Source organism: Neovison vison, chromosome 11 (genome assembly GCF_020171115.1).
Source record: "Neovison vison isolate M4711 chromosome 11, ASM_NN_V1, whole genome shotgun sequence".
NCBI classification, from domain to species: Eukaryota; Metazoa; Chordata; class Mammalia; order Carnivora; family Mustelidae; genus Neogale; species Neogale vison.
The window spans coordinates 25,945,361-25,960,208 of NC_058101.1; the positions used below are offsets into that span (position 1 = coordinate 25,945,361).

General features: G+C 36.6%; 1 protein-coding gene across 17 annotated transcripts in view; it reads right to left on the reverse strand.

Moving 5' to 3' along the window:
• FIP1L1 (factor interacting with PAPOLA and CPSF1) overlaps positions 1-14,848 on the reverse strand; it is a 79,705-nt gene that overhangs the window by 50,023 nt on the left and 14,834 nt on the right. For 9 of the 17 annotated variants that reach the window (XM_044268143.1, XM_044268141.1, XM_044268135.1 and 6 more), the window contains 5 exons: positions 14,328-14,392; positions 13,484-13,591; positions 12,841-12,971; positions 12,479-12,547; positions 3,125-3,234 (listed from right to left, as the gene is read on the reverse strand). In XM_044268143.1, the coding sequence (XP_044124078.1) occupies positions 3,125-3,234; positions 12,479-12,547; positions 12,841-12,971; positions 13,484-13,591; positions 14,328-14,392 (483 nt within the window). The remainder of the gene's footprint in view (positions 1-3,124; positions 3,235-12,478; positions 12,548-12,840; positions 12,972-13,483; positions 13,592-14,327; positions 14,393-14,848) is intronic. The other 8 variants (XM_044268147.1, XM_044268146.1, XM_044268140.1 and 5 more) reach the window with 1 other exon arrangement.

Sequence of the window (14,848 nt, forward strand, 5' to 3'; positions counted from 1 at the left end):
CACCTGACAAGGGCGAGAGAAACACACCCAAGTAAGCTGACTGGTGTCATTTTAAACCCATAGCCATTAACCTCCAGAAAAGGTGGTAATATACTGTCTCCCTCTCTGTGTCAATTTTTCACTCTACTAATTCATTTCCATCAATATAAAAAAATGCTGTTAATATTTCCCATTTTGGGAAAAAAAAAAAAAAGACTTCTCTTGGTGGTACATTTCCTTCCACGTGGTGCCTAGCAATCCTACTCCTTTCCCCTGGTTCACTCACACACCTCTAAATGACTATTTCAGAATTTCTCTTCTCTCCTCAAATATTCAACACCCACTTCCACACGTCCTCATGTTCACCAATAAGTCTGTATCCTTTGTGCTGGGAAAAACTGAAGCCAAGAGAAGAGACCTTTCAGTTGCTTCCATCAGTATTCTCTTACCCATCACCCTTCACCATGTCCCGTCTTCTCTCCTGTTACTATGAGTGAACCATTCATCTCCTTCTTAAGACTAACCCCACAGCCTTGCATATTACATCCTGTCCCTCTGACTTTCTTAAAGACATTGTTCTCACAACTGTTCTTTCTTCCTTCTTGAATTATCAATACACCCTGTAGTAATTCATTCTCCTAAATCTATAAACATTCTGTAATTTCTAACATTTTAGAAAAAACATCCCCTGATCCCACATTTCCCTTCAGATACTATTTCTTTGCTCCCTCAAAAGAAAAAAAGTCCTCAAAAAAGTTGTCCATATGTTCTTATTCTAATTCCTTTCCTTCCATTCTCTCTTGAATTCATTCCAAAGTCTTTTTTTCAAACTTCACCTTATCCCACTAAAAATGATCCTGGTCAGGATCACCAGCAACCTTTACATTTTAAAATCCAAGTCAGGGCACCTGGATGGTTCAGTCAGCAGAGCATATGACTATTGATCTTAGGGTTATGAGTTCAAGCCCTATGCTGGGTACAGAAATTACTTTAAAAAATCTTAAAAATAAATAAATAAATCTAAAAGTCATTCCCAGATCTCTTCTTCTTACCTATCAGTATTATCTGATAGTTAACTGTTCCTCTACTTCGAAATACATCTTTTTAAAGACATACACTGGGTGTTCTTCCTATGTCAGTAGTCATTCTTTTCTATGGATCTACTCCTTCTCTTCATCCTTATTTTTCTGACCTTGAAGGAAGCACCCGAAGGCTCTGTCCCTCTTGCCACTTCTCTATCACTACTTATCTCCTTAATAATCGAATTCACTTCCACTACTTAAACACTGATCAGTCCCAAATTTCTATCCCCAGCCCATACCTTTCTGCCTAACTCCAGATCCATATATCCCCTTCCTATGCAAATTTTCCACTTACAGGTCTGACAGACATCTCAATTTCACTATGTCCTAAACCGAATTCTTGGTCTTTTCCCCCCTGAAAAGCCCTCCTCCTGCAGTCTCTTCTCTCTCAGATGTAAAAGATCCTCACCATCTGCACCAGAAGCACTTTGGTCCAAGTGGTCTCTTGCCCAAGGTAACTGTTACAACCTCCTACCTGGTCTCCCAGTTTCTGCCCCTCACCTCTCTGTAGTCTGATTTTAATAAAGCAATCAAGACTTAAAAACCTACGGTAGATTATTTCATTCCTCTACATAGACTGACAGTGACACCCCTTTTATTTCACTTACAAGAAAAGCCAAATTCCTTATAGTGGTACAATGCCCTACATAACCTGGCTCAAGGTTTTTTTTTTAAAAAAACAAAAAACAAAAAAACAAAAAAAAAGGAGGGGGCAGGCAAAATTAAAGAAAAGCTGCTACTGATTTTTAAATAGTTTAATTAGCAAACATCTATAGAGTATTATCTATGTACGTACTACTGTTATAAAATATTTCACATAAATTAAATCATTTAACATACACAACTACCCTGTGAGGGATGGATGATTATTACTACATTTTACAGATCAGGAAATGAAAGAATATGATTAGGGGATGTGCTCAAGGACACACAGCTAGTACGTAACATAGCCAGAACTGCAACCCCAGAAGTCTAGTTCCAGAGTCGAAGCTCTTCACATCATTCTATACTGCAGAACATGATAAACTGAATGAATGAAAGTGACCTCTTTATACAAAAAAAAACAAAAGACTACATATTAAAAGGATCAGTATTCCTCCACTATCATATCTTCTTAGCCAAACATTTGATGAGGTTTCATTTAGTTTAAATAATATATGGACATGACCATGACTAGTAATTGTTAGGATGGGAAGAGACAGCCAAAATCCAAGATGACTTTGTGACATTTAATTCTGGCTGAAAGTTTCAAGAATCTTCATCTTAGGGCTAAACCTACGTTCCTATACTGTCTCTTCCTGCATTTGTATATTATGAAATATTATCTTTTACAGCAATTCAAAATTGCAGAATAAGAAAACCAGAAAACTATAAAATAAACTTAAGCAAATACCACAAAAGGTAAATGATCTGGCTGAGAACTAGTAACAGTTGGGTTACTGACTTGTTTCTGGCCCAGAGGAATAATTGATAAAGTCATCTTTATCTAACTCAAAATTAATCTGCTAACATCCAACTTCCCTACTTTTAGCTTACCCTTTACCATTTTCCTAGTAACAGGCTAACCATTTGCCAGCACATCTGCCTCTTAAAATTGGTACCTTGTGGAACTCAAAGTTAGGTATTATCAAAACCAAAGAAAGAAAAGAAAATGGTTTTAATCTGAAAGATTGCCCAGGCTCAAATCTATATAATCTTTTATTAAAGTTAGTAAAATATATTAAATTCAATAGATCTAGACTTAGAAAGCCCAATAATTCTTAATGTAAGAATAATAATAAGCACAGAAAACAGTAAGATTGTTGTCATCACCATCTCTCCTAAATGTAAGATTATCTTTTTGATATACATGTAACTATATACCATGCTTCATTTATTGCTTACCTAGATTTTTTTATTTAATGGGAAGGCACCCAGAAGAGTTTTTCACAGAGAATTCATTTTGTATTAAAACAACATGGAATGTTCCAGGTTTTTGCAGAACATTAAGCACTTTTATAGCACTAATACAAGATGAAGGTAACAATGCCTTCAGTAATGGGAGTTATAATTGTCTAACTAACCTGCTTGGTGGGAGTCCAGTCTTGAACAAAGAAGGAGGAGAAGTAAACTCAGCTTTGGTAGATGGAAGTGCTGCTTCCTTCTCTGAATTTCCAGTTCTTCCCTGCTGTACCTTAAAAAAAAGGGTTATTAGCTTATTTAATAGAACACTCAAACATACTATACTAAACATGTTAAAATAAATTTGTAACATCTGATTTGAATTTAAACATGAAGAAAGTTTTGTTGCTGAATATTAAATAAAATTACCCTATTTTAGAACAACACTAGGCGAAAGGCACCAAAGATGGACTAGGGGATCAAAATGTTCCCAACTATTAAGAAAGTTCATACTAATAATGTCACTTAAAAGTCCAATAAGCTATAACTCTTTAGTTCTTTCATAAATTCCCTTAAATCATCATAGCTAAGTCCAAGATACTTGGTTATGACTCCATGTTTCGGAGTTCAAGAAAGGCCTTGAAGAATTTTCCCCTTTTATGTTTACTACCATTCAGAAAAAACTACCAATAGCCATTTTAGCCATTCAGACCATTTTCTATTCAGACCGTGATTTGCTCCAACATGAGTATCAATAATCTATTCCTGTGCTTCCATACCATTTATTTCCCCCTCATTATGAACAGTACCACCGTCCTGTCAGTAAGTACATCTAGAAGCTTGAAGGTAGTAATCGTTCTCCTTAATAACCTCTTTCCCCTCTTTATGTTTACCTTCAAACAGTTATCTACTTACTCCATATTTTCTCCCAGATTTAGCCAGCCTTTCTGCTCCTAGCAGAGCTTTTCAGAATGGTCCAGTCATACTCCTTTACACTGGTGAAATTATTCTTTGTGCCCTTTGCTTTTATACTCACCTTCTGATTTTAAATCATCATTAATTTATTAAATTTAAGCTAAGTTGCCCAACACTTGAATAATATCACACCATATTTTACGTCCTACTTATATTCTACTGTTCAATCTAAATTCAGGAACATTCTCTTTCATCATGAGGCAAAGGCCAAGAAAATCTCAGACACCTTGACTCTGTTACATTCAAATCACTGACTGAATTCTAGAAACCATCTACTTCTCACATAATCACTGTGAGAGAAAAATAATATATTTGAGCCATTAAAGTCAGATCTCTCATTAGTACTGCTGAACCCAATCCCTAATGGAGTCTTCATATAATTAAGGCTCAACATTGACATTTTAGAGCACTACTCCTTAAAAAAATTCACTTAAAAGGCCCAGATCCCAGTGAGGGAAAACAGAGGATTAGCACTAAGAAAATGAGGATAGAGGGTAAGAAATAGATCTGATAAACACTTGAAGGGTAAATTGACAGAACGTGATGACAGGGAAAATAAACATGGTTCACTCATTGAACATTAAATATTAATAGAAGCTGAGACTAGAGACAGAAATACAACAAAATCTCAGACCATGGGACAAGACACACCAACTATCAGAGCAATACAATAAATGCTAAGAAGAAAAGTAACTGTGGGATAAAAGATGCTACGAGAACATAGAAAAAGAAATGCAATATTCTTCCTGCAAATGTCTGGAATATTGAGAGTTGACAGCACGATCTCAACTGTGCTGAGCTTCAGTAATTTATATCCGATGTCTTACATACCTAATAAGCAACTCAAACTTACCGTGGCCTAAACAAAGCTACTGATTTTCCACAGATGATCCCTCAAACTGATCCTATCCAAGTCTTCCCCATAAGTAAAGAGCACCATCATCTAATGAACTGCTTAAGGAAAAAAAAAAAAAGAAATCCCAACAATTATCCAACAGATGACTATCCTACATCAACTTTATATCCACACTGAAAACCCAGGTTATATCTACTACCACTTCTCAACTGTTCTAAATTTTCGGCTTTCGTGTTACCTCTGGAAAACCCATCCTCTGTATATAGCCAAGCAATCTTAGTAAAAGTATAAATCAACTCATGTCTCTCCCCTGCTCAAAATTCCCCAATGGCTTCCTAATGCAAACAGAATAAAACCTTTTTTCTGATAAAAAACTTACCATGGCCTACAAGTATTTACACTGAATTTAGGTTTTATTCAAATCTGTATCCCAAGTACCTAAAAACAGTGCCAGGCATGCAATAATTGCCATATATATATATATATATATTTTTTTTTTTTTATTGGATTGAATTTGGGACTCAGCTTAAAAACTGGGAAGGGGAAAGGGAGAAGAGCTGAAGAAGAGAAGCATAAGGGGGGAAAGAGAGAGAGAAGAGAGCACAAATGAAAAATTATTTTTAATAGGGGGGAAAGCAAGAAAATGCATCAGGAAAACAGCACAATTTTAAATGTATAATTTCTTTTCTCCTTAATTTTTTTGTAAAATCTAATTATGAAAATCTCGCCATTTCAGCAACTCTCCTAATCAACTTGCATCCACTTGTCTTCAGATGTTAACACTCAGAATTACAGACTCAAAACCTGTTTAACCAGAATAAGACTTTTTTTTTTTAACATAATCTAGAATTTTGAAAAGTAACTATAAGGTACCACAACCGATTTTTTTTTTTTAAGCATTTTATTTGTCAGAGAGAGCACGAGCACAAGCAGGAGGAGCAGCAGGTAGAGGGAGAGGGAGAAGCAGGCTCTCTGATGAACAGTGAGCCTGATGTGGGGCTCAGTCCTAGGACCCCAACATCATATCCTGAGCCAAAGGCAGACACTTAATGGACTGAGCCACCAAGGTGCCCCACCATGACAGATTTCCTAAAAGCAAAATCATGTCAGGTCTTACATAACCAAACAAAAGCTGAATGAAGTTTGTAACCTTGAGAAATTAAATATTTACCCAACTTATGCTACCAGTGGTACCAAAACGTAGTTTGTGAAATTTCCTTTAGCTGCCCTTCATAGCATTATTTATAAAAGGTTAACCTTACAAACAAAATAATGCCTAAAAAGAAATTTAAGTGTGGTACACTCAAATAATACATTAGGCAACTACTTAAAATGTTATTTATCAAAAAACTTTAATAAGCTAGGAAAACATTTGCCACATAATGTTAAGGTAAGAAAAGGAAAAGTAGCAAACCACATAAATTATAATTTTGTTTCAACCCACAAAAACAAAAAGACCGACAAAGCATTAAAATTTGGGACTCTGAAAGCATTTTAAAAAACAGTAACTGATTGAGCAAACCAAAGAACCTGAATCGCAAGTCAGCAACAAGAAAACAAAGATACTATTATTTTCATGGCAGGACCCCAAAAGGTTCAGGAATTGACAACTCTAGTTCCCAGAACACTTGAATCACCCAAGTATAAACTCTCTAAGCAGGCCACTGGAATCTATTCCCTGAAAAATCAAATCGCCACAAAAAGAAAAAACAAAGTAACCCAAGGACACGGACACGTGGGACTGTTAAAAGCTCAGCTCTACAGTAAAAACCGTATCAAATTTCATTTATATTCAGTTTCCAATCACCTTTTTAGAGGCCCATTCCCCTATGGCCAAGGATCAACAAACATTCAAGGAGAGTCAGTCAGAAGCCAAAACAACAAACATACTATGCAAGAAAATAAAATTGAAATGAAATGAACAATCTATCATTAATAAAAATATCTTCTGAGAGACTGATGAGAAAAAAAAATACTCCAATACTGCATGCATGAACAATAGGATGCTACTGTTAAATACCAAAGAAAAACCTTCCTTGATATTCACAGTATAACCACAGAAATGAAAAAATGAATAGAAGAGTTTTAAGGCCGAAGGAATCTCCCAGACAAAAGAAGGCAAACAGGAAGAAAATATGACAGAAAAGAAAATTGAAGGACTAGCATAAGAGATCCAATATGTGAATTGGAGGTCCAAAAGACATTAAAAAGCAGAGAAAAAGTAAAAACATTATAGAGGAAAATACCCCAGAAATGGGAGGATATGTGCTCCCAGATTAAGAGAGTACAAATGAATGCTTGGTACAATAAATAATAGACCAAGACACACGGTTGTGAAATTTCAAAACATAGTGACAAAGCTTGTACTCATCCACAGGGGAAAACAAAATCATCTATGCATTTGTGTGCAAGTATAGACATAAAAATATTTTCACAGAAGGTTGTGGGTCAATTTTTTCTTACACGTTACCCCTTCCCCCTAGTCACTCTTTCCTTGCCCCTCCCTCCAAATTATATAATTACACAATTGTTTTTGCATCCTAATAGGTAATTTTTATTTTTAAACCTATTAAACTGCATCTCCTTTCATTTCACTAAAAAACAAAAACAAAAACAAAACAAACAAAAAACCCCTTATTTCTATTGAAGTACATAGAAAACTATAAGAATGTCAAAATGTAGACAATCATGGAGGCATTATAGTAAACACACAGGGGCTCATTTTTACTATTTTATCTACTGGTTAGTATGTTTGAAAATTTACTTAACAAAAAGTAAAAAAAAAAAAATGGTTACTTTAAAGAGGCTGGTAGGTGGCTTGTCTCTCAGTTGATTAAAAGTATACTTGGAGCAGACATGACAAGAACTTAAATCACAACTCTTAAATCTGTTCCTTTTTCCATTCACTAGCTTAAGATGGGTTCCTCATTCCTTTCATCCCTACAGTGCTTCAACAGCTCTTTATCTGGTTTTACTTCCCTTTCTCTTCCTTATATTCTAAAGTCTACCCTTCTAAAGAACACTTGTCAGTTTTCTAAAAATCAAGTCTGCTCAGGCCTAGCCTTCTACTCAAGAACTTTCAAATGGCTTCCTATGGCCGATACAAACGTCTATAGGCTAGTTTAGGGTTAAGGTCTTTCCCATCATGGCCCCACATCTACCATTTCCAGGCTTCTCTCTTCTAGTACCTCTCATCTGCCCCAACTCTCCTTTCCTGCTATCTGGTTTTGTTCATATTGCTCCTTCTACCTCTTTTCTACTAATGAAAACTCACTGTCTTTCAGTTAGCATGTCTGAATCCTTCTAGACTCTGCACATTAGGATAACCTACTTTATCTTCTGAACTCCCTACTGCACTTTAGTAACAGTACTAACAATTCTCAAAATATAACATGACTAGTTCCTATATATACATCACTCAGATCGTGAGCTCCCTGAATACAGAGATCCTGGTCTTACTACAGAATCTGGTACAGTGCCGTGCACATTAGAGGTGCTCAGACATAAAAGGAAAATTGGGGAAGTCCTTTTCCTTCTATCTGTCTCACCAACCCTAGTAATTGTAATTCAAACAGTGGATTGGTAGATAAGATCTCAGACGATTTTTACACCTTACACCGATGCCAGAATTATATTACTTAAAAGCCACATCCAGAATTATGTTACTTATTCAGCACAAATAGGCAATAACTCCTCCAACTTGTCCTTGTTTCTAACTTTCTAGTACTGAACCCTGCAAAGTCACCTCTCTTCTACTCCTTTCCAAAAGAACTCTTCTGATTAAGGCTAATTTCTATTTTTTTAAATTCATGGAGATATTTTATTTATTTATTTTTAAGAGTTTATTTATTTATTTGACAGACAGATCACAAGTAGGCAGAGAGGCAGGCAGAGAGAGAGAGGAGGAAGCAGGCACCCCGCTGAGCAGAGAGTCTGATGCAGGGCTTGATCCCAGGACCCTGGGATCATGACCTGAGCCGAAGGCAGAGGTTTTAACCCACTGAGCCAACCAGGAGCCCCCATGGAGATATTTTAAGATTATTTATTTATTTATTTGAGAGAGAGAGACAGTGAGAGAGAGCATGAGCGAGGAGAAGGTCAGAGAGCGAAGCAGACTCCCCATGGAGCTGGGAGCCTGATGTGGGACTCGATCCCGGGACTCCAGGATCACGCCCTGAGCCGAAGGCAGTCGTCCAACCAACTGAGCCACCCATGGAGATATTTTAAAGATTTATTTATTTATGAGACCGAGAGCCTGTGTGTGCGAGCACAAGCAAAGGGAGCAAGGGGAGCAGCAGGCAGAGGGAGAAACAGGCTCCTCCCTGAGCAGGGAGCCCAATTCGGGGCTTGATTCCAGGACACTGGGATCACGACCTGAGCCGAAGGCAGAAGCTTACCTGACTGAGCCACCCAAGCATCCCGATAAGGCTAATTTCTTAAATACTCTCATCTACTAACTACTCAATTGAGTTTCTTTCTTTGCCCAAGCTACTTCCTAATCCAGAATACTTTTTCTTCTGTTCTCTATACTCAAGATTCTGATTAAAATGGCATATGCTTCTCTAATAACCCATCTTTAGACTCTTATTTATTTTATTTACTTAATGTAACACACAGAGAGAGCAGGGGGAGTGGCAAGCAGGCACAGGGAGGAGAAGCAGGCTCCCTGCTGAGCAGGGAGCCCCACACGGAGCTAGATCCCAGGACCCTGGGATCATGACCTGAGCCAAAGGCAGCAGCTCAACCAACTGAGCCACCCAGTTTAGTTTAGACTTCTAAAGAAATTCAGAAATAGAAATTATATATGACACTCAAAGTTATTTCTAATCCCAGAGTAATTCTTTTTGCCTTTTTTAAATTTTAAAATCAATTAACATATAATTATTAGTTTCAGAGGTAGAGGTCAGTGATTAATCACCCTATACAATGCCCAGTGTTCATTACATCACATGACCTCCCCCACCCACTCCCCTCCAGCAACCCTGTTTCCTATAATTAAGTCTCTTATGGTTTGACTACCTCTGATTTTGCCTTGTTTTATTTTTCTCCCCCTTCCCCTAGGATCCTGTTTTGTTTCTTAAATTCCAAGAATGAAATCATTAATTGTCTTTCTCTGACTTATTTTGGTCAGCACAATATCCTCTAATCCCATCCACACTATTGCAGATGGCAAGATTTCATTTCGATGGCTGAGTAATATTCCATTGTATACATATTCACCTCTTCTTTATCCAGACATCTGTCAACGGACATCTGGGCTCTTTCCAGTTTGGCTATTGTGGGTATTGCTGCATAAACACTGGGGTGCAGGTGCCCCTTCAGATCACTACATTCCTATCTTTGGGATAAATAACCAATAGTGCAGTTGCTGGGTCACAGGGTAGCCCTATATTCAACTTCTTAGGAACCTCCATACTGTTTTCCAGAGTGGCTGCACCAGCTTGCATTCCCACCAACAGTGCACGAGGGTTCCCTTTTCTCCACATCCCTGTCAACATCTTTCGTTTCCTCACATGTTCATTTTAGCCATTTTGACCAGTGTAAGGTGGTATCTCGTTGTGGGTTTGATTTGTATTTCTCCCAGGGTAATTTCTCATCACTCAATTCTCCAATTTCTGTAGCATTTTGTCTAAAATAAACATCTTGGTACCTAATACTACCTAAGAAATTTACCTCTGCATATTTGGGATACCCATTACATTCTTAAAATACTTTTGTATTCTCCAGAGTTGCAGGATAGATAGTAAGAGACAACTCGGACTTTTTTAAAGAATAATAGCCCTAGAGAAATTTGAACAAGGAAATTTTAAGGTAACAGAAACCTGTCTGGAATTTAATGTCAACGGCAACCTGAAAATGCCAAGCGCTCCCATACAACCAGTAGTTGCAGATTTTGAGCAACATCAATAAAATATATCCTACAGATCACAATATCCGTAAAAAGGCTGAGCCTCACACATTATTAAAATATACACCCTAGGGGCATGTGGGTGGCTCAGTCGGTTAAGCGTCCAATTCATGATTTTAGTTCAGCTCATGATCTCATCAGTCAGGAGGTTAAGCACCCCGACCCAGTCGGGCTCCCAGCTCAGCAGGGAATCTGCTTGAGATTTTCCTCCTTTATTCCTCCCCGCCCCGACTCATATATACTCTCTCAAATAAATATTAAAAAAATACACACCCTGTTTCTAAATCAGTATTTGTAACAGATGAGTAATATTTAATGTGCATTATCAAGGCAAGAAAAAGCATTAGACTATACCCATTAAATTCAAATCCTTATTCATTCAGAACCAAATAAATGAGAATGGAACAATAACCTCCTCTCATATAGCCAAAAGAAACTTCAAAATAATTTTGATACACAGTATGCATATAAAAAATGCATTTATGGTGACCACTTTCAGTAAGAGACCAGCCCCTGGGAGTTTTTTATTCTTTAGTTTCAGAAGTCGACTGCAAAAAGACAAAATACACAGAACCTGGCAGCTTACAAGGTCATCTTGTTTTCATTTGTTAGAAGAAATAAGAAGGACCACTGCAAATGAACTATTTCATCATTAAGAAGACAATTTTTCTACCTATTTGTTGTAATCAAGTGTAACAATATATTTACTCCTTAAATAAGGAGACAGCACCAAAAAGCACCTGACGACCATTTAAAATAAAACAGACATCATTAAACACTTTCAAAAGATTGACAGCAGAACAAGAACCAAATACTTACCCAAAGTAGGATGCAAATTAAAATTAAATTCTCTACCCACAACTGTGTCCAGCAGAGCGGCTACATCTGCGGCTATAGCACACGTATTGCATAAGGCAGTATTGCGGTGGACAGGGCTGCAGTCCCAAAAGGGTCACAGGAAAAGTGCCTGCCCGCAGAAGTTCCCTGAGTACATAACCCAATCTAAAAGCCACTCCCAGTCTTCATTCCAGTGTCGTTCAATACAAGAATTAAGAACTAAGAAGTAATAAGGTAAAGGAAAAGAGTACACAATCAGGTTTTGAGAAAAGTTTGCAGGTTGCAGTGTATTGCAGAAGTATGAAAATATGACATTACTCTTTGGATTGGGCCTGTGATCAATGGGATGGAGAAGCCAGAAGTCAGACTTGATTTCCAAGTGAGATTATCAACCTGCAAGTCCCTATAAAGCCTAATTCTTTTAAGCTACGAATTTTAAAAATCAACGGCTTTATCCTCTTCTGTTGAGTCTTTCTTAGAGACTCCTAAAAATGCGTAAGCTTTTTGAGACATCTTAAACTCTAAGACACATTGCACCAATGATTTTAGTGTCATACAGATAATAAGCAGTATGCCATCTTCTTTACCACTTTTTTAAAAGAAAATTGAGAAAAATAAATCTCCAGTTCTGGTAGAAGGATAGCACGATCTAAAATGAGAGCTTAGCCTACTGGTGTGAACATGTCCTACAAACAAACATAGACTATAATTTAAAATAAAATCACAACATATAGCAAGAATAGTTTTACTTGGCATTTGTTAGTATAATAGGCTATAAATTCACATGCTTGCAAAAGTGGAGATAAAACAACAATCAGCAAATTTGTAAGTCACCAGGAAGCTGAAGGTTTGGAAAAAAGGTAGCTATTTCCACTTTAATCTGATCCTTTGAGTAGTGGTACGGGAGCAGACTCAAGAACAAAAAATGAGAGCAACCAAGGATAATTTACTAAAATTCACCTTAAAAAGATTGAATCTGCCATCTTGGATCTCTGCACCTGGTGTAACTTCCATAGTACAGTCTTCGGCCTAAGTTAAATAACATATTCCCCATTAAGATACCACATAATTTTTAATTGATAGGCCATATAAAGAAAAACTAGCTGTGGCTAGTCTGTGACTTGAAACTAAGAACATCAGATAATCATTAATACGAAATTGAAAGGGAAGGAAGGGCAAAAAACAAACATGGTAAACAGAATGAAAATTTTAAACTATCTTAGAGCATTTAACCACCTTAACAGGGAAAAAGTGATTTATCTGGGGAGTAAAATTTGGGACTGTAGAAAAGCCTGGGGTATTCTGGAATATTTACTAATTACCGTAATTTTATTTGTAGTAGAGGTAACTGGTATAACTTCAAGTCCCATTCGTATCCTCTTTTGTTTTTCACAGTAAGCTTTCCAGGTATCTTCATTAAACCCATAATTAAAATAATCAGAAAGATCAGCACCTAAAGATAAAGCACAGTGTTAGTGTACAAATATTTCAATCCTATTTTTATGCAGTATATAAAAGAAACTATAATATAAATTTAGTGTTCTATCAGTTTTATTACCCCTTCTAATTTTTCCCAATTACTGTCATAAAGGAATGGTACTATAAAAATTTTTGATCAAAAGTATTTCCTTCAAGCCAGAGTACTATGCTAAGTAAGTCAGAGAAAGACAAACACCATATGACTGCACTCATGTGGAATTTAAGAAACAAAACAAAAGAACATAGGGGCTAAAAAAGTATTTCCTTTAGAAACGGCATTACAATAAAAACAATATTCAAGTCCACTTTGGTATGATCCAGTAAGATTTAATTATACAGGCCATTCTTATTCCTCATCTACTTAAAACAAGAAAAATTACATTAAAAATAATATTCTAAATGGGTGCTAAAAAAAAAAAAAAACTTTTCTAATGACTATCTGTACTAAAAATCTTTTCAAACAGATACAATCCACAATAACCTTACCCGGTTTACGCCATGGTTTATCTTCAAAGGAATCCAAATCTACCTCCAAGAGTGGAACTCCATTAATGCTTCCAGGTGCATCAAGGTCCACCCCTTTGACTTTTGTCCCTATTTTATAAAATTACAAAATGGTGAAGGAGCTGTTATTAGCAAAAAGCTGAGAGATATCACAGAAAAGGGAAACCATTAACACCTTTTTACTACCGATAGCACTAAATACAGCAAAGGTTCCAAACAACGCATTAGAGTTATTTTTAACATAAATAAAAGGTGAGATCAAACTTTATGGAGCAGCTGTAAAATTAACTGGACTGAGAGTTTAGGGGCTAGCTGCTTATAAGGAATTCCTGTACGAACAGGAAGTTGCTAATTTCCATGTTTTAAATCACTTTTTTGTACAGCCTGTGAGCTTAGTCTTTACCTTTTCAAAGGGTTGTAAAACAAACAAGAAAGCCAACCATGTGACTGGAACCCTGTGACCCACACAGCCTAAAATATTACAGAAAATGTGTCCAGGGGTACCTGGTTGGCTCAGCCAGTTAAGCATCTGCTCTCAGCTCAGGTCATGATCCTAGGGTCGTGAGATCGAGCCTCACAACAAGCCCCCGGCTCAGCAGGGGCTTCTGCTTCTCCCTCTCTCTCTGCTTCTCCCTTCTCTCTGTGTGCTCATACATGTGCTCTCTCTTTCTAGTAAATAAATAAAATCTTAAAAAAAAATTTGTCCGTCTCTGTCATGCATGGTCAAAACCACTCTTTTTAACAGAACTGTAAGAATTCTACCTATTTATGACCTTCATAATATGCCTTATTTTCCTATTTATACAGTTACAAATACAAGTTTTACCTGTAGTTCCATAAACTCTTCCCCCTGTTTTGATGTTAAGATTTACAGGTGCTGTACCGTAACTCCTAAAAACAAAATAAAAATTATACTGAGAAACTTAAAACAGCAATATATTCAATGTGTACAAATAAATTATACACTCACATAGTAACTACATGAATTAACAATGACCCACACATTTCGGAAAACGTTCTAAACTAATTAAAAAATATATTTTTTAAAAGTCTACCATTTTTTCCATCTAAAAAACCTACCTGCTACTAAGTCAGTATCTCACTGTACCAAACTTCGTTTAAGAAATTTGGCTAAGAGGAAAAAAGTCTGTATACCTTGTCTTCATTTTCTCACCTCCTAGTTATTCAATATGCAGCAATCCTGCAATAAAGAAATTTCTCTTTTTTTTTTTTTTTTTTTTTTTGTTTGTTTGTTTCCAAGTCCAGTGACCTCCCTGTAGTCCTCCCTGCACTGGTTACTATTGATAAATCCCTCTTTCAAATACCCATAAGGTATTTTTACCCATA